This window comes from Varanus komodoensis, unplaced genomic scaffold (assembly GCF_004798865.1).
Source record: "Varanus komodoensis strain SLA01 unplaced genomic scaffold, ASM479886v1 scaffold21, whole genome shotgun sequence".
NCBI lineage: Eukaryota > Metazoa > Chordata > Lepidosauria > Squamata > Varanidae > Varanus > Varanus komodoensis.
The window spans coordinates 16,584,520-16,608,377 of record NW_025335589.1 but is presented as its reverse complement, the minus strand read 5'-3'; the positions used below and the strand labels follow the sequence as shown (position 1 = coordinate 16,608,377).

At 41.7% G+C, this 23,858-nt stretch overlaps 1 protein-coding gene across 1 annotated transcript in view; it reads right to left on the bottom strand.

The window, feature by feature from the left end:
• Nucleotides 1-23,858, bottom strand: part of GALNTL6 (polypeptide N-acetylgalactosaminyltransferase like 6) — a 541,487-nt gene that overhangs the window by 89,014 nt on the left and 428,615 nt on the right. The window contains exons 5-6 of the mRNA XM_044430819.1: nucleotides 18,124-18,309; nucleotides 15,203-15,386 (exon numbers count right to left, since the gene is read on the bottom strand). Of these exons, the coding sequence (XP_044286754.1) occupies nucleotides 15,203-15,386; nucleotides 18,124-18,309 (370 nt within the window). The remainder of the gene's footprint in view (nucleotides 1-15,202; nucleotides 15,387-18,123; nucleotides 18,310-23,858) is intronic.

Sequence of the window (23,858 nt, the reverse complement as noted above, 5' to 3'; positions counted from 1 at the left end):
TTCAAAGTGTATGAGTAACAACAAGGATGGGAGAACTACATACGTGAAGACACAGAACCCTGTTCTTACGATAACATTGTGGTTAACAGTGGCATGTTAACCCTGCTGTGGATGCCAATTACACACCAGCTGGATCTTTCTAGCTGTCTTCATCAGACAGGTTTGCTCTGTGATCCAAACATAAGTGGCTTGGCATGCCAGTCAGTCACAGCAACTGCGGTTGTACAAACCAGCTTCCCTCACAGAAAACAGTTCCTGGCTTTGGTCTCTTGCTTTCCAGAAAGTTAGGATGCAGCCAAGACACAGTCACACCTATAGAAACAAATCTGAGAGGGAGAACTGCATTCCTGCCCTTGCTGATGGGATGAGTGAAGTGGGGTGGGAGAGCTGGGAGGCTAAAGGGAGGAGACCACTTTGCACAAATCATGTTGAGGAAGGGGGGAAATCCTTGAATAACAGGCTCCCATTAGTTGGTAAAGATCAATTAATCAAATATCACAATGTGTCCTGTGGAAAAATCTATTTTGGCATGAGCTTCACCACACCACACTGGCTGTCCACATGATATTTCATCAGATGCATCCCATTCAATAAGACTTTGTGCATCTGCTCCAGTGTCCACAAAAGATTATGTTAAAATAAATGTGTTCATTTTCAAAGGTGCCGCATTTTTGTTGGTTTTTCTGCCTAAACACAGCTACTTTCTAGACATTATTATTTCAAGCTTGTTTCATTTGTGCACCTTTCTGTCCATCTGCATTGCTGCTTGGTGTGTGTGAGCGCAAGTTTCCATTTCTGCATGCGCTGGGTCTCTAGTGTGTTTCCCCACTCGGCCTTCTGAATCAAAACATGCCCCGCTGCTTACACTCAAGGGGAAACAAAATGCTTAGCACATGCACAAAAAGAGGCAAGCATTTTTGCAGAATCAGACAATTTTTTTGCAGGCAGGGAAAGGGGAAAATAATAAAGGAAATGAAAGAAAGTAAATGCACACAGTAAATGAACTCTCCCTCTCATTACCTGGAGAGTAGTGTGCTCTATAGGTGGCTAATTGAACTGATAGGTAATTAAAAGCAAAAAAAAAAAAAAAAAAAAGAACATGAACACACATATGCATGAATACCTGTTAAGGCAAAGAGACAACTCAAAGCTGCTGATCTTCAAAAGCTTTAGTTCATCTCCTTGACGTTGCATGTATGCAGAGTCCTACTGAAACTTAGAATAGTATCATGGTAAATGAAAAGGAACAAGAAAGAAACAGAGTAACAGATAACAAAAAAATGGACAAAGGCATAGCTGCCAGATGTGGAATTAAAGTCATGCTTGTTCTGGCTCACAGGCATTATAGTCAATGAGTGTCTTCCAGAGAAATAAGGTTTTACTTGCTTAGGCTACAACTCTGCACATGTTAATCTGGGATTAAGATCCAGTAAACACAAGGGACCCTACTTTTGCAGCTTAGGAGTGCTCCTTGACCCTGAGCTGTCTCTAGAAGCTCAGGTGACGGCGGTGGTGAGGAGCGCCTTCCTTCAGCTTTGGCTGATACATCAGCTGTGTCCCTTCCTGGAGAATGACTGCCTGGCTGACAGTGACACATGCGCTGATTTCTGTAATGCGCTCTACGTGGGGCTACCCTTGAAGACGGTCCGGATACTTCAATTGGTGCAGAATAGAGCTGCCAGGTTGCAGACGGGGACTGGGCATTGTTCTCATATAACCCCAGTTCTCCGTCAGCTCCACTGGCTCCCGATAGAAGTCCGGGCCCAATTCAAGGTGTTGGTTATGACCTATAAAGCCGTAAACGGCTTGGGACCTGGATATCTAAAGGAACGCTTGCGCCCATATATGCCCTCCCGCCCCTTGAGATCAGCAACAGATGTCCTTCTCCGGGAACCCTCTGTGAATGATATTAGGAGGGTAAGTACTTGGAGGAGGGCTTTCTCTGTGGTGGCGCCCCATCTATGGAATGCACTCCCCAGAGAGGTCTGCCTGGCGCCGTCGTTATTTGTTTTTCGGTGCCAGACTAAGACCTTTTTATTTAAAACTTATTTTAATTGTTAAATTATTTGGATTAATAGGATTTTAAATTTTTAGCCGAGAATGCACCGGGGGTTTTTAAACAATTTTTTAAAATTGTTACATTGATATTATTTATGTATTTATGTATCCTTTGTGAGCTGCCCTGAGGCTTTGTTGTGATGGGGGCGGCATAGAAATGTTTTAAATAAATAAATAAATAAATAAATAAATACATACATACATACATACACTTGTAAAGGTTTGCACTACCAATTCCTTACATTGACAATTTTCATTACTTCATTAATAAACATAGGCAAAAGGAGAACTAATCAAGGGTAAACCTGTTAAAGATGAATTGCTGTCTGTGTTGATTCTGATGTTACATTTTATTGGGTGTTCAATATTTTGCTTTAAGATTTTTATTGTGAACCATCTTGTATTCAATAAATGAACATAAATTGAAATTCCCACAGTGAGGCTGGGGGTTTTTTAAAGGTAAAATATATCTACAGGCAATCACACCATTTCTACTGAAAAGAGCTATTTTCCATGGGCTGGATCTCTATCCCATCTCATTGCGAGAGCATTTATGAAACCCATTTGTTTAACAAGTAAAGGACCAGTGCACTAGTTTTCCATGCAAGCAAACTGATGCTCAGGGTCTTGCAACAGAGAATTTTCCCAGTGAAATGCCTGATGGTCACTCTGGATCCTGAACAGATGCACTTGAGATCATATTGCAAACATATTTTGGCTACTAGAGTGCAACAAAAAAATTCAGAAGATCAGTCTGTACTTTATGGACAACAGCAAAGCATTCGACTTGTGTGGATCATAAAACTATGGATGATCCTGAAAGAATCGGAGAGCTCCCCAGAGAGGTCTACCTGGCACCGTCATTATATGTTTTTCAGCGCCAGGTCAAGACCTTTTTATTTAATCAATATTTTAATATATTTTAATATTGATTTTTATTGTATTTTATTAACTTGCAGCCAGAGTGGGTTGTCAATTTATCTATGTTGTAAGCCGTCCAGAGATGCAAGTAATTGGACGGCATACAAATTTTATAAATAAATGAATGAATGAATAAATGAATGAATAAATAAATAAATAAATGGGAGTGTCTTAGCACTTGATTGTCCTGCTGTGTTAACCTGTATCATGGACAAGAAGCTACTGTTAGGACAGAACGTGACAACACATAATGGTTTCCTATAGGCAAAGGCATCAGATGAGGGTGTATTTTATTTCCCTATCTGTTCAATCTGTATGCAGAACATATCATAAGGAAAGCTGGGGTAGATTCAGAGGAACTAATTTCTCAGTGATATGGTATTATCTGCATATATCAAATTATTAATGAGCCAATGGGAAATTTGTTTATCAATAATTTGATATATGTGGATAATACCATATTACTGTAAGAAAGCAAACTCCTGATGAACATGAAAGAAGAAAGTGCAAAAGCAAGACTGCAGTGGAACATTAAGAGACTACAGAAGAATTACACAGTTCTTAAGGGAAAACAGTAAAGAAACTGACATTGTGGAAGATTTTGTATACCTCAGCTCCTTTAAGGTGTGATTAAAGGAACTTGTCTGCTAAGGCTCAATGGCACTTGATTTCAGGGAAAAAAAACTTGTGGACAAAGATTCAAGGCTGGAAGCAGAAAGAGGTGATGCACATGATACACCTGGAAAAATGCCAGTTGATCCAGGGAATCCATTGCAGTGGAGATTACCAGGTCCTCTCTGGCTTAATTCTAGCAAGTGCTCATGGACAGCAGTTTGTTGGGAGATGGCTTCCCAGAGGTTCAGGGCTCCAAAGGAAAAGTTTAGTGCTCCATCCCTTCTAGTTTGTCCTCTAAAACTGCCTTTGTTCTTAAGTAAACATATCTCAAGATTGGAGGCAGTGCAATTAGGAACATAAAATATTCCAGATCCTGTTATCTTGAGAACATTGTTTTAGATCTGTAGGTGGCTAAATATTGGAGTTAAAATTCTAGACAGAACTGTCTTAAAAAGTACTACCATTTGACCTTTCTTCATAAGGGAATGGCAAGTTCTAATTTTTCCATCTAGATGTGTTCATCTCTCATCCCTGGATTTTGAAAGTCAAGTAATTTAAATCAATATTTTATTGACAGATTCAAGTGGTCTGCCCAAGGCAACAGGTAACCTCTTCTTCTCCTGCAAATTGTATTTCCCTTACATTTCAGCAGAAAATGTGTTTGTGCCCAAGTAATTACTCTGGGCTTCTTCAATTGAAAGTGCATTCATGGTAATGGAGGTAACCCATTTTATAATATATCATTGCATAAGGAAAGGCAATTTTCATATAAGACAGACTTTACAGCATGGGGTCTTGATATTCAAGAGTCTCAAAAGTGAGTACAACCAAGGCTCTTGCAGAAGAATTGTATAATGCAGTGAAGCCCCAGTCCATTGCTGTCTAAGACAACTACCAAGCCAATCTTCCCCACCTGAGTGGCCTCCAGTATATTAAGACTATAACTCACAACATCTCCAGTGAGCAAGGCCAGTTGGTTAGTACAATGGTAGTTGGAATGCAACACATCTGGAGGGGGTACCAGCTCAGGAATGTTAGCACTAGATTTCTGGTACTTTCTAGCAGTGAATGCCTAACACCAGCCAGTGTAGTCACACAAACAATTGCCATCCAGATAGACCCTGTGCTTATCGTGAGAGCTGTTGGATAACAGAGCCACTGGTTTACTGCTGTGACACGCACAAAATTGGCCATTGCAGCATATGTGCTGACCTGATTTGATACCAATTGCATGACATATGAAAGTATCCCCAAATATCCTTTCAAGTTAATGGAATGGAGCAGGAAATTGACAGCTCTGGAAAGAAGCAATTTACTTTTTTACTTAGAATGGAGGAAAGCAAAGCCATGGAACCATGGAGAGCAGAAAGAGAAACCAGCAAAGCTTCAGTGCCTTTCCCAGCCCATCAACCTTTTATCCAAAGGGTATGCTACCAGTACAGAGTTTTGCCTTTGCATCCAAATGCGCATTGTCCTGTTATCTAGGAAACAGTTTTTAAACAGTCCAATAAACAGAATTTATATGATTTGGCACATTGTACAAAATAAGCTCCCTGTAAATGCAATTTCCAGACATTCTAAAGTAGCAAGATACTCTGGCTGCTGAGTGGGCATTCCTACGCATGTCTATTCAGAAGTGATTTCAGTGGGGCTTCCTTCTAGGCAGAAGTAGTAAAATCAACGAAGTAGCCACAGAGGAGAAGCTGACACATGACTATTGCTATGTGCTCACCTACAAATCTGCTATACTTCAGACATCTGCCTCACGCACAGAATTTCACAGGGGCTAGGCATCCTCTTCTGCTAATAGTTGCTTCTTCTTTTCTTTTTTAACCACAGAAAGGAAGCAAAGGTGGAAGAGCAAAATAAAAGCAAAAACAAAACACCAAGTAGGTTCCACCAACAGAATAATCTGCATTCCGGGAGTGTTGGTTGCTCTTTAACTATGAGTTGCTGTTGAAATGTGGGTTATTGTATTGCCTCAACCAGCTGTACTAACAAGTCATGGCTTGCTAACCATGAAAAAAACCATGGTTTCTTGCTGGATTGTGAGCTCTGTGTTGTTCACCATGGATTATCATCTCTGTCACACTGAACGATGGTGTGACATTGTGGTTAGAATGCTGGACTGGGTACCTGGGAGGCCTGGGTTCTAGTCCCCACTTGCCATGGAGCCACTGGGTGGCTTTGGGCCAGTCACAGATGCTCAACCCATCCTACCTCACAGGGTTGTTGTTGTGAGGATAAAATGGAGCTAGGTAAGGTGCCCTGGGCTCCTCACGAGAAGGAAAAAGGAATGCTATAAATGCAAGGAAATCAATACAGTGAAGTAAATAACAACATTCTCAGCTGGGGCCAGACAGCATAATAACCCATGTTTCAGTAACAACTCACATTTCAGCAACCACCCACACGCAACCTATACTCACTTTGAGTGTGGGTTAACATGCTGTCCAGACAAAGTCAGTATAATGTCTTTTGATTGGTGGAAGTAGGGACTGCCCTTCTGGAAGCAAGCAGTCAGGGGTAGAGAAGGATACTGGAGCACAGGGGTGCAGAACTTAAAAGCTGCAAGGCTAACCTGGCCATCTAGTGCTCCCAAGAGAGTTCCATCCCCTTTCCATTAGCCACTAATGGCAGAGCGTTTTTCCAGATTTTCTGCCATTTGTCCTGCATTCTAGTAGCTTGACCTACGTTTCCTATGGCTTACTTACTGGCAGTAACTTAAAGCTACAACATGCTTACATATTTTTGGTGTATTTTTGGCCCCAGCCTTCAGAAACAACCATAACCAGAACGTAGCATTCAATAACTCCTCTGGAAATTAATTTTGCCCTTATGTTGAAACAAGTCCTGCACCCCTGCAGTAGTACATAGAAAGGTGTACTGGACCAGGTCACTCTATGAGGTATTGCATAGTCTTCAAAAAGTGATCATAAATTTGCATAAGGAATATCCAGACTTGACTATTAATTTCTTCTGTCATACATACATTTGTTAACAACTCACCATCCCTCACTTTCCATAAATGTTTTTGAATCAAACACAGGCCCAGCATAACCCAGCTGCCACAGAAATCAGTCTATAGATTCCAAGTTTCTCCTTCACTCTAGACTCAACTTCATGTTTAATAGATATTATACAAATCGCAGCCTTAGGTTCTTCCAGGCTATGGGCTGGTCAGTTCAATTTTTCTTCTTTGGCAGCTGCCTATCCCTCATAGAAATGCCAGTATTGTAGAATTGGTATTGTTACCTGCTGGCTGGCAAACTGTGAAGGTAAGACCAAGCTGGGATCGTAGCTCAAGTGGGCTTCATCCATTGCCTTCATCTGAAGGCAGCTTTGGTGAGTTATGGTTAGGATCATTATAAGGTTTAGTTATATCATTCATTTTAAAAAGTAACTGCTTATTTCTAAATGACTTTCAAATGATTCTTTAGTAAATATGCTACACTGACAACTGGAGTGATTGAATTCTTTGTCTAGTCAGAAAGGTGGCCTCACTGACGATCTGGCAAACACACTGACTTTGTCTTCAGGAGCATAGGAGAAGCTGTGGAAAATAAATCTATGGCCCAACAGTGTCTGGTCAGACATTGCATTGCACTGTGCTCATATAATGTAGATAGCACTTGGTTTCTGCTAGTGCAATGAAAAAAGCACGAACATGGGAAAAGGCTGAAAGATCAGTATATGACCATTTTGTTCCTATGTCTAGATCTTCTCCATATATAGCCATTGTAGTTCTTTGTCTTTCCATTAGGTTTGCTGTCTGCTGTTGTTTCTCACTATCTATCTGCTGTCTAGTACAATGAGCTCATAATTTTTAGGCTTTCTCATAAAAAGCTTGTCAATTAATGTTGCTTTAGGATAGTCTTAGGTTTAATGTTAGCTAAGACCTAGGGAGGCCACTCAGTTATTTGCTGACCATACTTCATTTGGTTACATAGCTGTTACTCATTGTTTAGATGTGTTTGAACTAGAACCAGGAGCCTCTAGGCAGTACCTTGGCCAATTTCAGTAGGTTGTTTGCCATCAAATGGGCCTGGCCTAGGCCAACTGCCTGATATGGGAATGTCCAAGATGTATAAACAGTTATTTTCAAGTTTCTCTCCCAGTTAGTTAAGTGTAAAACACATTACTCTTGTCTAATTTAGTGATAGCAACTGTCATTATGCTAAACTCCAAAATACCTATATATGTTTTGGAAGTCTTCCTAGGAGCAGAACCTGAATACAGACCTATCACCTAAAGGTCGGAAGTCTGTTTCTATGAGAATTTTCAGACAGTAGAAAGGATGCTAGCATTGTACTTTGTACCCACCTTGCTTTTATAATTTTCCATATAGTTTGTTGATAAAGCTCTGTAAGCTGTACCTACAAGCATGGCTGTTGTCTCTGGATCCTCCACTATCCTTCATCATATGGGGAAAAGTCATAAGATTGTATTCCTGTGTGGGTGGTAGACAAAGGCCAACTTGTAGCCTGAGTGCTCTGGATTGGAAGTGAGGATGTACCTTTTTGTTGCATCATCTGCAAAAGAACTGTCAGCGATGTAGAAGAAATCGGTGGGGAAGTGGAGCCAGAACTCACAGGGCCACTGTGTCAGGGCCACTGATGTCATCTGAGGACCCCTCAGAAATTCCTCTGACCTTAGCTGCAACCCTCACAGAAGCTGTGCTGAGGACGGATTTCTCTATTGTTGCCATTATTTTCTGGTGTAACACATAGTATTTTGGGATGGATTGGTCAAATAAGAGTGGATTCATTAGACCGACCTGTTTTACAGAAGATGATAATGCTAGAACTGATTTGTTGGTATGGATAAGGACACTTCCCTGTATTGCCTGGAGCAGTGGGTGCAGGGATTGTCATGATAAGCATGCATATGATAATCCAGTGCCATTGGGGGTATGTAAAACAGCTCAAAGCAAAGGTTCATAAGGCTAAGGCTGACTTAGAGGAATGACTTATGAACTGAAGTCTAGACAACTGAGTGCTAGCAGCCCTAAAGAGATCCTAGCTGAGGCATCACCAAGTCAGAAAGGAAATGGGGCAGAGTAAAAGGGAAAAGTTAGGGTGTGCTCTCAAAGGTGATGGAAATCTTTTCTACATTCACCACCTATTTTGACCTAGAAATATCACACACACCTTCTGGAGTGGAAAAAGGCATAATCTGGAAGCAAACTTTTATTTATTTATTTTCAAATTTATAGGCTGTTGAATAGGCTCTAAGGGCTCTCTAAGCAGCTATTTGTGAACTGTGCAGATATGGCTTAAGCACTGAATTAATAAACACACATGCACCCCCTGAGCTGTTCAGAACCATTAAGATTTCACCTAAAACTATCTTGAGCAGATCACGACAAATGTAGCAGGAAACCCCCACCACCAGAACAAAGATTTCATTCTCTGCAGCTGGGCTTTCCTTTCTCTGTAATCAGGGGGCAATTTGCTATCTGAGTGACAATGTGAATACAAAGTAACAATTTGTATTTCAAAGGGATGAAAGTGTCCCTGTTCTCCACAATCAAGCGTGTCTGTCCAGCAATAGAGTATCCAGCAGGAAACTGCTGCTCCTACTGCTCATCAGCTGCCAAACAGGATGATGGCCAAAAGTGGTAATTTAATTCTAAATGTTACCTGGTCGGCTGCCCGTGGTTATTCAGTGAGCTGTCTAGCACTGTCACAGCAAAGGTTTATCTGGTGAAATAGCTCTGATTGTCCAGGTAGGGGCAAGATATACTCACACAATTTTCTCTGCTTGCATGCTCTACAGTGGCGGCTGGACAGATGGAAATCTAGTGTCCCTTCTTGTTGTTGTTTAACAAGACCAACCTGGATGGGTGTCTCTTCCCCAGTTCATGTCAAATGAGAAGCTGATGATGTGACCTTCCTCTTGTATCAGTATCTACACTGTTGATACTTTCTGTTACGAAACAAAACATAACCAACACAATTCCCCCCACCCAACCGTCAGGTATTCATTTGGTTTGCGCTACAGCAGTCCAAGATTAAGCAAGTCTGGGCACTATCACGTTCTCTCAAATTTTATCAACCTACTTCTGCTTAGGGGCTTGCTTTGAAGACTTCCAGGTAAATGTTTTGGCACTGTATAAACTTGCTTAAGAAAATGCCTTTATGCAGATAGTTGTTTATGTGCCTTTTCTCTTTATTTACTTTATTTATTTGCAAATATATGTATTTGGTTACTTATTCTGTAATGGGTTTGTTCTATTTTGACAGTGTTACTGTTGTTGTTTGGATTCTAGTTAAGGGTTTTTTTTAAGTTTCAGTTAAAAAAGTATGAGTTGCTAGGCAGTCTCTATTTTAAAATTACATATATACCTACATAAATTCAACCTATTTGTATTTATATATAAATTATGTATGTGACTATATATGTGCTTATATATAAATATAAATTATACATATTGAATTTATAATTATATTTAATTATTTATACATATAAATTATATATTTAATTCAACCCTACTTAAACTAATGCCAATAGACTCTTGGATCTTTTATCAAAAGGTGGAGGCAATCTTTTGAAATTCCTGAATCTAAAACATTGCACATGTATTAACCAAAGGAGATTTAATCAAAAAGAACCAAATTAAGTCTTTATCATAAAATCAAAGAAAATTTACAAAAGAGTGACTTTAGTTCTATTCTTGATAATTACTTCCTCTTTTTATGTTGCTAATAAGGGTTGTTTGTATTAACAGCTTCTTTGCTCAGAGCTCCATTTCAAAGCCTCCTTTCCTGTTACAGGATCTATCAAGCAAGGTAGCATGTAAGATTCAGTTATCTGAAAGCACACAGCTAGAGGACTGAGGCTCAGTGGCAAACTACATGCCCCATTATTTGCATGCCTACAGCCATGCCAGTTGCTTTTAATTCTTGCTATGTCCAGGAGATTCTCACTGAGATAACTTTGCAGAGTTAACCCTTCCCTCCCTAGCTGTGTTTCCCACTGTGCTACAGTTACACTTAAGGAAATAAAAACTTACAATGCTACTAATTCCAGCATCCTCTTCCCCACAAAATTAGTTGTGTTAGAGATATTTCCATAAGCAATGGAAAGGGAAAGGTTAAACTTCACCCATCATGCGGCAGTTACAATCAAAGTCCAAGCCTTTTAGGATTTTTTTAAAATGTAAAAATGTCCTGAAATGCTTGTGGGCCACACAATTAACCAAGAATATTCTTTATGCTGTCCAGCTCATGGGTGGGGATTTTCTTTTGAAATGCAGCATTCAAAACTAGGTTGAAATCTGCCATTTTCCATTTCTTTCAAGTTGTCAGTTAAGTTTAGTTTGTCCCAACCTTTGAGAAATTTCTCTGTCAAAAATTCCATTTGCTCTAAACATTGTGTCTGCTGTTTTAGTTTGTGTGAAAATATGTAGTTTTGCAAGCAATTCTGCTAACATAATGTATTTTAAACATTATTTTTCCTTACGCACATTTTTGTATGCACTTTCCTACAATACAGTAATTTTTTTTATTAGAGAGCTCCATTGCAAAATTTGTTGAACTGTACATTTTAAGGGTAACTGGCTTTCGGTACACACATTAGTTCAAAAGTGTGAAATTAGGAAAGTTTGCATTAACATGCAAATGGAACTAATTTTCTCTTAGAGGCTTTAGGAACTTGGCTTGCACACAGTATTAGAAAGAGAAAAGTAGCAAGCTCTGAACCAGCTCCCCTCCACCACCCTCATTCCCAAAGTATTCATTTCATTCTGTTGTGATTATCTTCTGAGAATATCCTGTTTCCCTCGTCTCACTTCTTCCTTTGCCTCAGCAGTTTATCCTATCTCTTATTAGGTAAAGATAGCTGAGGCTAAAGCAATGTTAGGAACATTCTAACATTGTAAAACATGACACAAAACAATATTGTTTAGCACTGAGCAAACACTGAAAGGATTTCACTGGGTGGACATCAAAACATATACATGGTAGTTTTGACTGTAACCAGTTTACCAGTCAACGTTAATCTGCTGATGCCTGGCCATTTTGTTTCCTATAAATCCATCTAAATTTTTAGACAGGATGAAAAATGGGCTGGGGGAACTATAGGCTTTAACTGCAGCCTCAAGGGTGCCCTGCCCTCTACTCTGTCTGCTGCCTCTCCCAAGTTTCCTGCCCCAGAGGTCATTCAGGTCATTCAGTTTTTCACTAGCAGTAGCAGTGAGGAAAAAACAATCCCTATCAGGAATCAAGAAGACTGGGGTGTGTATACAGCCATACACCTGTCCCTGCTCCTAAAGGAACACCACAAGCAAAAAGGTTGTGTACTCCTGGTTCTGGGTACAGTTAATTTGAATTTATTGTGCCAGAGTTGACTAAGATGATCCTTGAGGTTCCATTCGGTTCTATGACCTTTCAGAAGCCACTTAAATATGCAAGACTTAATATGTGACATGTTGATGCTGTTTAAATGCCACAGAATTGTGTGCTTCATCCTTTATTGCAGCACATAGGTTTTATTGAGTAGCAGAATGAAGTTAAAAGTTAGATGTGCCCAGGGAGACATTAATTGTTCTTGGGTTTTTAAACAAATGAACATTTGTTTATCTCCTTCTTAAGTTTCACTTTTCACTGTTCCAAGAGTTATGTACTACAAACTTTAGGAAAATAAGGTAAATCAGAAATGAGTAAACCTCTGGTCTACAATGTTTTGCCTAAGGAAATAATAATCTCTAGAAAATGGGCAAATACAATATTTTGGTTTTAAGGCTGGTAGTGAAATTGCTTTGGTGTTCTTGAGTGGTTCATATAGGTGCATCAGAGAACTAAGTAACATACAGAAAAAACCCAAAACTAAATTCCAGCCATGTGGCCTCAAGACTCAAGCTGCCATTCAGAGGTCAAAGTGCCCTCCTCTGTCCTCGGCACTCAAGGAGTTAACCATATCCTCTGACTGGGCACTCATCCCTGGAACCACATGGAGCTTGGGGTATGTCTGTCTGTGTGTGCGTGTGTGTGTGTGTGGTTGTGGTGGGAGAACGGACATATTTGTTATCAGGCATGTCCAGGGGTAGCAGGAGGCCTCTCAACTACACTTGGGAATATGGTATGGTCCCTTTAAATTTCTCTTGGAGATGTGGGGACCAGGAAAAGAGCACTGAAACTCTTACCACAAAGGCCAAATTCAATTTCAATGCTCTTGGGGTCATTCAGCAATGGGTGAGGCTAAAGGCAAATAGGGTCAAAGGGATAGGGTCAAAACATGGCGGCATACTAGCTTAAGCTTCTATTGCCAGCAATTAAGCTTTTGGGAAGGCATTGCAATCTTTAGAATGGGGAGGAAATGATATAAAAGTCAAGAACTCCCCCCAAAAAATCTATGATCAAGGGAAAGGGGCAGGGCCAAGGAAATGGGCTGAAACCATCTGAGAAATCCTGGAAGGTTGGATTGTGTCATGCATGGACACCCTGTCAAATTTCAGGCAGGCTTGTGGGAGGCTCCTTGTGCTGCTTGTTCTGATGATTTGGATTTCGATGATGGGACCATTTTTGAAATAGCCCAGACTCCAGCTGCAGTTCAAGGTTGCGAGACTCAACAGGAGCTAGTTGAGGGAAAGATTGGCACCGGGGCAGACAGGAGGTCCCAGTCAACATGGCCATGGGAACATGGATGAATTATAGCTTGAGGGAGGGGACACTGAAGGGGGTAGTCTCTCTGATGCAGAACACCTGCCCCCTGAAGCAGTAGACCCAGCTGTTCACTATCATTGGTAAGAAGCCCAATTAGGGGAACACAGGAAGGAGTAAAGGCATGCCTGTGTTCACAGTACCCCTCCCCTGGGGGCAAGACACAGATGGATTTTTAAAGAAAGTTCTGGGAAATGAACTGTAGAAAGGGTTCCACACTTCACTTGTACATGCTCTGAGACTCACATGTAACAATAAAGATCAATAAGAAAATAAACACTGGTGAGACTGATATTGCTGGAGAGAGAAACATGGCTCATGACAGATTGGGGCCTACAGATTTGGCCAACAGGCCTATGGTTCAACCCCTTCCCTTGCTCTAGCCCACGATTGCAGCAATAACCGACCCCCTGGTTTCTCAGTCTGTCTTGGGCCCAGATTTATCTTGTAGAGTTCTCTATTGTCCTAATGATGTGCAGCTAAACATTTGGTCAGCATGAGCTGCCCTGGAATATCTGCACAGCCTAGGGCAGTAGTGGCGAACGTATGGGACGTGTGCCACAGTGGGCACGCAGAGCCTCTCTGTTGGCACGCGAGCCAAGTCGCCCCCAGCATCGCCCCAGCAGCCAAGCATTGGATAACAGTGCACACAGGGGCCATGCGCACGCTTGGAAAGGAGTAGCGGCACAGGCGATGGCGTCACAAGCCATGACTCATTAGCCGTGACACGTCCGAGTTTTCGCATGGCCGCTCAGTGCACTGCAAAGAATATATGCTTGAACTGACTGTGAGGTGTTTTTTCTAAACTAAAACCTCAGTTTTCAGGTTTCATTGTAGTGTTGGCACTTTGTGAAAAATAAGTGGGGTTTGGATTGGTTTGGGCACTCGGTCTCTAAAAGGTTTGCCATCACTGGCCTAGGGAGTCTCTGCCTTCTCAATGCAGTTATTGCTGTAGTTTAAAATCACCATCAGAGGGGGTTTAACATCAGATACTGGTGATGCCTCTTGCCTGATCCCAGTGATAACCAATTCAGGCATCTGGTCTACCCCTATCATAGGATACCATGCAGTTATACTGGGGTTCTGTATATGGGCCCCTATTTACTCGGAACATCTTAAACTTTTCCTGATTTAGGACACAATCCTATGCATGCTTAGTCCGAAAAAAGTCTGACGGCCCCCAGCCAGCTTTTCAATTTAACTGGGCTGGGGTTTTGAGCGAGCCAGCCCCAGCTTTACTTCCCCCTCCTTTATTTACTGGCTGGGGAGGGTGGATTCCTTTTCACATGACAGGCAAAGATACCATAAAATAAAAATGGGCTTGACTTTGTGGAGACTGGGGAGACACTGTGAATTATCTGAGCTGTGTGATGTCAGGAATAAGACACTGGCTTAGCGGAGATTATACACAACTCAGCTGGATACTGTTCTGCCTTATACCCCTGTGTTTAAATTACAGTAAGATATATACAGTAGCAACCACATCAATCATACACAGAGCCTTCGCTAGCTGAAAGCAGGCTCCCTTTTGATACCTCTGTTGCATCCATCTCTAGCCAAGAAATAATAAACTAATGTCACTTCAAATACTACTCTATGGAATAGTAAAGAGGATCTGCAGAAATACATTTATTCCCAATGCTCTACCATGATTGTTTTGTGGGTCCTGTTATCTGCAAAGAGCTTGAACCTTTTGCTGGCTGATTTTCTCCTGCTCAAACTACTGCATCAGTGGGATTCTGTGTAGCTTCATCGCCCAGCCTTTGAGTTTCCTCAGCTTGACCTTTCCCACCACACTCCTGCTTGTTGCTGCTTTTGTGTGCTGTCTTTAATATGAGGTTAATTTGCCCAGAAGACCCTTGGCCTATTGTGGTGGCCAGAGTTTTCACAACCGCCGCCTGTTGTGTCTCGTTCCAATGTTCGCTGGTGCTGCTGCGGCTACTTACTCAAAGGGGTCACTGGGATCAGTCCTCTGGAGCTCAGGCGGAATTGGTATTCTTTTGTAGTACATCTCCCAGTCGAAGGCTCCACGCATGGCATCCCCCGCTTGTGCCTCATAGCCAAAGTGATTGTGGTCAATGACATCGATCATGGGACACACAATGGTTTTATGGTTTAGCGCAATCTGGTCTGAAAGATGAAAGCAGGAAAGACAAAACGGCAGGTCCAGTCAAGTGATCTATCACATTACCACAGAGTGAATTCCGCTGGCTTGTTCTTGTTCTTTTTTTATTTTTTAAGTTTGAAGATTGACGAGGCAGTTCCCCATGGCCCTAAAATCATTTCAGTTTTCAAATCTGCATCAACCTTTTCTATCTATAACAGGCTTGATGCACTCGGCCAGTGATTAGAAGCAATTATGGTTGTTCAAAGAGAGACACATCCCAGGGAGACCCGCAAGAGTCAAGTCATCTGTATCTCTGTCACTTTGCTGCTCTAAGCTGTCCCCAATCTGTCACCTCAGGAGCCAGCTAGCAAGCAAAAATAAAAAAAGCAAAAAATGCTCATTTCAGTTTCAAGTGTGCACATGCTGAGAAAATGCTGCTTATTCTTGTCCTTAGAATATGGATACTTGACTGTGATATAATTCCTATTCAGATAGCAGTAGAAAGCAGAGAGCAGAATCAGAGAAGATTGTTTTCTGGCTGGTGCCATGTTAACATGTCTCACCCATAATTTCTGTATTAATCTGGAGTTAAAAATGTAATGGGTGAAGGAGTCCACCAGGACACACATCCCAGGGATTTGGAACCTTGGCCCCATGAGCCAATGCTGGACTGCCTGGGGTCCAAACCCACCTGAGTTTTCCAAATGGCCACACCCGTTCCCCTGCTGACTGGCCATTTGGTTGTTTCCCGCCTTTTTCACATTCCCCACTGCCGGATTCTACAACGCCTCTTCCAACACTTAGTGACAGTAAGCGCTTCAAGCTAAAATACACTAGCATTTTGGGCCTCATTCCCTTTGTCCTTGACCCGAGGGTTGTGATGGAGCTCTGTGGAATCTGTCCCTTTAGCATTTGTGGAATTTCTCTTGTGCTTGGCCTGGTCAAGCAAGATGTACCAAGAGAAAGTCTGTGGAATTAAGAATGTGCAACTGGCAACCTTCTTCTGCATCATGTACGGTGCTGCATGTGATGAAGAAGAGGGATGCCACTTGCACAGTGATGGTATGGGTGCGTGATTCCTGGTGAGTGCTGCATAAACTCTGGCTACAGAGTCCAGGGAGCCAAACCCAGGGAATCCACCAGTTTCCCATCACAGAAACAGATTCCTCAAGCATTTCAACTTGGAGCCTTCCTGTTTTGCTTTTAGCCCCACCCACTGTGGGTCTATGGTCTCCAAGAGCTTTTCCGAAATTGAGTTTGGTCCTCTTGCTGAAAGAGGTTCAACAACCCTGACTAGGAATGTATGAATTTTGTTTCATCCCCTCCATCTGTAATTTGGAAATTGTCAGGCATCTTTCATTCCATCATCTGCTCATTGACAGAATTAGATTTTTTTTAGGGATGTATGAAAATTTTGCTGCATTTGCACTAATTAGTGCACTAATTAGTGCTAATGCACACCTGCCCAATTGTGAATTTGTGTGACCCCCTCCAAAGTAAAGAATTGGCAGAATCCACAGGTCCTAGAAAGATCTAGTTCACCCTGGAACTCACAGGTTGGAATCATAGAAATGCAAGCTCATTTTAATCTGTTGTAGATTTCTCCAGCTTCCCTACCCCTGACAGATGTGATGGTTTTGTTTTTATGTGTTCATCTGTCATTGCATGGAAACAGTCAGGTGTATCAGGAAAAAGAGATGACATTAATCCCCAGTTACAACCCCAGGATACATACACAGCCAATATTTCTGTGCAATTGTTGAATGGCATAATGCGCAATGGTTTTGGAGTTAGAATCTTGAGAGCTACCACTGAAAGCTTCTGACCAGCTGCATTTTTGCCTAGGACTAATGGAGTTTTGTTGCTTATTGCTGGAATCTAACACAGCAGTCAATACCGAGTCACTCTTTCTGCATTTGTTATTTTGAATGCACTCCAAGGCATGGGATATGTTTACTACAAGAAACAATTCAGTGAAATGTAGTAGGCAAAAAAGAACAATCCCTGTGCATGAACAATTTTGTAATGCTTTCAGCTTCCCTGGTGTTGCACTTAGAACTACGGGATTGAAAAGAAATCAAAATATTGTATCAAATCTGAAAAATGTTCTAGGTAAATGTATCAGAATCACTCAACTGTGCAGTACAGTCTACTCAGTTTTTATTGTGCTGTGGTTTACGGTTGTGGCTCAGCCTTACCCAGCCTGGTACCCTATATATATTTTGGATAACAACTCACAGCCTCACTGGCTGAAGCTGATGGGAGTTGAATTCCAAAACTTCTGGAGGGCACCAAGATGGGCAAGTCTTTGCTTGTAGGCTGGAAACTAAATTTACTCACACTGGGGAATATTCATATTTTAAAGCTCATCATAATGATAGAAACAAATGATTACAGAAATGTCACAACAGGGGACCAAATATATGCATTTAGAACCAGCCAAATGAAGCTGACTGCAGCTCCACTGGAGGGTCACTAACATTTTTAGTGCCAAATTCAACCCAAATGATCCGTTCTAAACATGTTTGCTGAGCTGTAAGTCCCCATGAGTTATTTCCTGGCAGCTATACTTGCATTACAAATCTGGCAAGTTTCAGTTCTTCCAGGTTAGAAGTGCAAATTTAAGAAAAAGGCCACAGGTCTAATGGCAGGTAGTTCTGGATAAAATTATTGGGAGATGCACAGTGTGTAATAAGTGGATTCATCACACTTATTTCTGCTATCAAAAAGATTCTAACTAATGTTATTATAAGCACTTACTAAGTAAAGGAGGTAGCCAGTTCACATTAACTTCGCAATGGGAATCCAGAAAGGTCAAGACTTCTCCTTTAGCTATGGAAGCTCCAAGTAGCCTGGTGCGAATGAGTCCTTCTCGTTTCTTGGTGCGCACAATTCTCACTTTGACAAAACGGGCCATATATTCCTCCAGCTTCTCTTTCAAGTGTTCTGCAAAACACAGAGGAGAATGTGGAGACGTGAGCTGTGACAGGCAGACCTGAGAAGAGAGGACACTGGACATCACATGTGTAGCATGCGTACGTGTGTTTTGGGCATGCAGAACCTCAGGCCTGTGGCCCAAGTACAGCCTCCCTAGCCTGGCCCTCTACATACCCCTTTTGTCCAACAGTGATTGTTTGGTGGTTCTCCAGTACTTGTACCTTTACCCTATTATGGAAAGTTGAAATGCTTCCCCATAGGCTTAGTTATTGGCAATAAGAGCTTTAAATGAAATATTTGCATGTTTGGATTTTTTTACCCTGCCTTTCCCCCTTGATCCTTCCCACCAATGAAACACAGTCCTCAAAAGCTTTTCCAAAATGGAATTCAGACCTCTGCCTGCAAGACGTTCTGCATTCCTGCACTATATCATTTGCCTTTTTCATTCGATGTTCCTCATTATCTGCAAAGCTTCTCTGAGATGCTTCATAAATTGCAAATGTTCTTTGTTCAAACACACAGAGGAAGCTACTGACATTTTAGACCTTTTCACATTTGCTGTTGGCAAGCTTCCATCCACCATATAATTGCAGCCAAAATGACTGCAGAATGTTCATCGACCTCAGAAGTGCCTGCTGTCCCAAGGCCAGATGAACATCCTAGCATATGGTTTTGCAAAAGATGCCCTTTCCAAGTGGGCTTCCTAGTCCTATTAATTATGCAAAAATATATTGGAATCTATGTATCTGTATATCAGTGGAGTTTTCTCCATAGGGCCAAAGGGGAATCTCTCCCAGAAGAAAGAGGAAAAAATCATTTAAAGATTTAATTTAAAGATTTAAAATGCATTTAAGGATTTAATTGCATGAATCAATTAAACATTTCTCTGTGTTACATGAGTGTGTATGTAACAACCATCAACCTGCTTGGTTACCATGATCTTACCATGATTTGCCCAACTGACGAGTGCATGGTCTGTTCATGATTGTAGTTTTCTTCCTCCCCTCCCACCTCCAGTGGTCAGCACATATACCAGTGGTGACCACCACTGCACATGAAATCCAGTCCCAGCATGCATCACTCTTTGCTACAGCGTGTGCTTTTAGATTAGCTTGCTATGTTCCTAGGCGTGTTTTCCCTTTCCTGCTCCAAACGATCATTCTAGCTTGTTCTTCCACACCCGCTTTCCCAGTCTGTCTTCCAGTTACGTACTTCCCCATAAGAACCCCTGGTTGTTGCAACACTCTCTCCTCCCACATGTCCCTTCCATGGTCTTTACCTGCTTTCTCCCTGCTTTAACTGCTTCTGAATCAAAATGTCAGCTCCCCCTACCCTCTCCCATCTTATTGCATCTTTGCAAAAATGTTTTTGAAAGTAGTGCTTCTTCCCTTCCAAAAAGCTCCTGCTCAGGAATCCCCTGCTGATTATTTGAATGCCCCTCCCATCTTCTTTGGGCTCATATCTGATCAATTGAATATGCTCTGCCTTTCCATTATCCCTCCCTCATGCTGTTGTGGTCAGGCAATAGGGCAGCTCCCCCACCTCTCCATGCCATTGCACTTCTTGTACAGCTTTGCCACCTACTTTGTTTCCTGAAGCCTCAACTGCCTTTTTCCCTGTATAATGTTTCTCTCCTTTGCCTCCCAGTCCTTTCTTTCTGCACGAAGGGAAGTCTTTCTGCCTCCTGCTTCCACACCATGCGTGCCTTCTTGAGCACCGACATGGCATGCCACACTTTGCACACTCCAATGGGCGCAGTCTCCACCCTTCCTGTTGAAAGCCACTTTGATCAGCATTATAACATGGGCAATTATTCTCAGTGAAAAGCAATCCATGGCAAGAAGAGCAACTCATTTACACTAAAGCATGTTTTTATTTCTGAAGGGCACTTGTTAGCTAATGAGATTTTTCTCATATCTAAAGTACAGTTTATTGTATTTAAGATAGACTGTATTTCATTCTTATGGTGAAGAGCAAGTTGTTTTGCCTCAAAGACATGGCCATCCACAAAGTGGTCTTCCTCCCAAACAATTCCAGACTTTTTTGCTCATTTAGTCATGGATCCAAATGCTGAATAAAGCTCTCTTGCATGTGCTACTTAGTCTAAGGTAGTTGCTACCTGGGATAGAATTATTCATGTGCACATTTGCTCATAATATATTGCATGAAACAATGCAGAATAAGCATTCAGGGGTGAAAGAAAGACTGTCTTGGGGAAAACAAATAATGCACCTCTGCCAGATCTCCAGCATAATGTTAGCTGTATGATACAAATTCCTGAAAGGACACTCTACCATTATAACTTCCATGACGGTTGAGTGTGTACACTGGAAGCAATAGACTTTTGGTCTATTGGTTGCATTTGTGTGAGCGGCTATCCCAGCTCCATTGAGAGATGGTTGTGTGGGTCTTGCATGGCTCAGGCCTTGCTGCAGGTTCCATGGGTGGGTTAAATGGGTGCAGGAGTGTGGTTTGGGTGAGTGTTGATAGACAAAGCATCATTTTCTTCACCAGGTTCAGGCAGTTATGTGTTCTCCTCTGGCACATGATGTCTCATCTTGCAAATGTGAAGGATGCAACATACCACAGTCATATCTGAGATTATGCCTTCCTCTACACCAAGCAGGATGTGAAGGGGCTACCATCATGCCTTTAACAATCCAAAGGTATGCTCTACAATTGCCTGGCATGGCTAACGTTCTTCTGTTTTGGTGGTTTGGGTACAGTACGGTGCCATGAACCTTGATTGCAAAGCAAAAGTCTGCTCACCCAGGATCAGGGCCTTTATGGGGTTTCCATCAATAATCTTGGGTAGCATTTAAAGAAGACTTTTTTGTCCTGTTTGTCAGCGAAAGGAGAATTCCAGGAAATGTTTGTATTGTGACTCCACCCACAAACTCCAGCATAAACATCTAGAAGCCTTTTCTTTGTGCCAGGAGCCCCTCACTATAAAACAATTTTTACTGTAGTCCTCCTCAGTCCTTTTTGGAAGCAGGCTAAAACCTGCACATGTCTGTAATCCAAGGCCTCTGCTGCCTAAGGGAACCCAAGATTTCAGAAACCTTTTATATTTTTTCTCTCATCTCACACCTTTATCACATCTCCCACTAGGTATAGTTCATTGATTATGCACACAGACTCTCAGAAAATTTTGCACACAGTAGACTTACTCACTTCAAAGGTTGTACTGGGGGGAAAGTAACGCATGTTTAAAGCAAGTTTGTAGGCAGTGATTGCCAAACTTCTTTGGTTTGATTGACTACCACATAACAGTGTCCTTGTGTTGAATGACTGACCCAGTTACAGAAGATATAATTTCAAAGGTAGCTCTGTCTGGACTTGCAGAAAGTCACATGAAATTGACCATTGTCTCAAGCATAGAAGTCTACACTGTCTCTGTGAGGAAGGGCCCAGTGGTGGACCACAAATCTGCTTGCAGCTAGTTTTTCAGTCACCAGGGAAGCAACCATGCTACTTTCCTCTCTCTCTCTGAAGCAGCTGGCATCAAACTCAACTCTAAAGATGCTTCATTATCCTGTGTCTACAAGTGCAGGTTGGAAAATTGGCAATGGTTTCAGAGAATCTGGAGGACGAATCTGTTTTCTCTGCATACTGGATCTTTGTTACCAGACTGATTCTGTGTAATTGCCTGCATTGTAATCTCAAGCACAAGTAAGTGTATGGTTATAACTGTTGTTTTAAAACCTCTTCTCCTTGCTCTAGGCTTGCAGTGCTGTAGCTGCAGGAAGAGAACAGTGTGAAAGGGAAGAAGCAGGGGCAAAAGAGAGTTAGGGCATTCTGTGTTGAGAAGCGGAATGGAGGCCCTTCCTGGAGATTATGGGCCACTATAGCTTTACGCAGGAGGTAGATTACAAAGAGAGACTAGGATGTGAAAAATTCTAAAACCTACATAAAAAGCATTGTACACTGCTGTGGCAAGTAGAAAACCAAATTGTGGTGCACTTTCTACGGTATGAGAATGCTTGCAGATTAGGCAATGTGATACGGAAAATGTTGACTTCTGAACAAAAACATTGCCTTAGGAGATGGAAAGCAGAGAGGAAATCTCAGCCAATACACCAAGACCTGTTCTCTCCCCATGTCAGAGAACTGCAGAGGAATAAGTACCTGTGCCAAAGGAGGGGTATTGTAGTATTGAATAAGAGGAGGAGAAGGGAATGGGAGAGAAAAATGGGAAAAATATTCAAAGGAAGCTCACTAAAATAAAGTGTAGAGTAAGAGACAATCCCACCTATTCAGCTGTGTCTCCTCTACTTTTTGCACCATGTACTTATCAATTTAAGTCTGCTGATTTTTTGCCTTATGACAGAAAATGACTGCTATACAGTCACTGTCCTCCATTGCAAGAATAATGGGAAAGATACCCTTTCTACCCCCTTTGTATCCTGCATGTTTATAAACCAAGATAGGAAGGTGAAAGGGTTAAAATGGCAGGTGCACACTCATGCACAATGTTGGAAGTGCTACTAAACAGCAGCAACGTTAGTGGGAGAGAATTCTAGATCAAGACTGGGAAAGGCCAGAGAATGAAACCCTATTTCTCTGCACTAATTGCTTCAACTGCAATTTACTAAATAAAAAAACTAAGCTTATAAAGGACAGTGATGGACTTAACATTGTCTAAGTTGGCTTTTGCTAAGGGTCAAACTAGATATGTTAACAAAAACAACCTCCAGTGAGTTTCTTTTTAAATTCTTGCCAGGATGGGGAAAGGTTTAATCATCTTCTCCTGTTGCATGCTGGCCTGATCCGAATCAGGGCCACACACACTAACTCCCTGGTTAATAAAAGGGATGCAGCTACATAAGTTCAGTGCCTGCACAGGGTGTGGTCTTTGGGGGAAAATGTGTTGCTATTGTCTCTTCCCATTAAGCAGTGATCTCATTCTGCATCAGGGTGATATAAACTAATTCTTGAATAAAAAAGGAAAAATATAAAGAAAAATGTTTTCATGGCTTTCTTCAAAACACTCTTGGACATTGTGATTTAGTATAGTGATAAGAGGTTTTTGTTAAAGATCCTGAATTTTCCCTGCTTAACAAATGCCACCCAGATTTACAATTGTCAAGTTTCCCTGGCCAGAGAGAATGAGTCTGGCCATTGTGTTAAGAACTTGCACGGAAATGCCCCTGACCATCACCAGGGGACGGACACTCTAAGCTGGCAAATATTAGCATTCCAATATCCCGCACCCTCTGTGTCAAGCAGGGAAATGTGATGTCTGGGCAAATTTTCTGAGAAATTATATTGTTATGTGGAAAAGAGAAAGCCAACTGAAATGAAATGGCTATTAAATCTTCAGGAGACAACACATCGAGGCTATTTATTATCAGTGGAATCCATTCAGGAAAGCTTGCCATGACAATATAATATTCAGCTAGGATGGCTTCATTTATATGCTGTGATATTGCATAAATTTCACTTCCAGGGACAGGCTGGAGAGGAGGTGTTGGTGGGGGAAACCAGGCAGTACTTAATTATTTCTTTTTCTCCAAGCAACAAATGGTGTGTCTCAAACACAGACCAAGCCAGAGCTC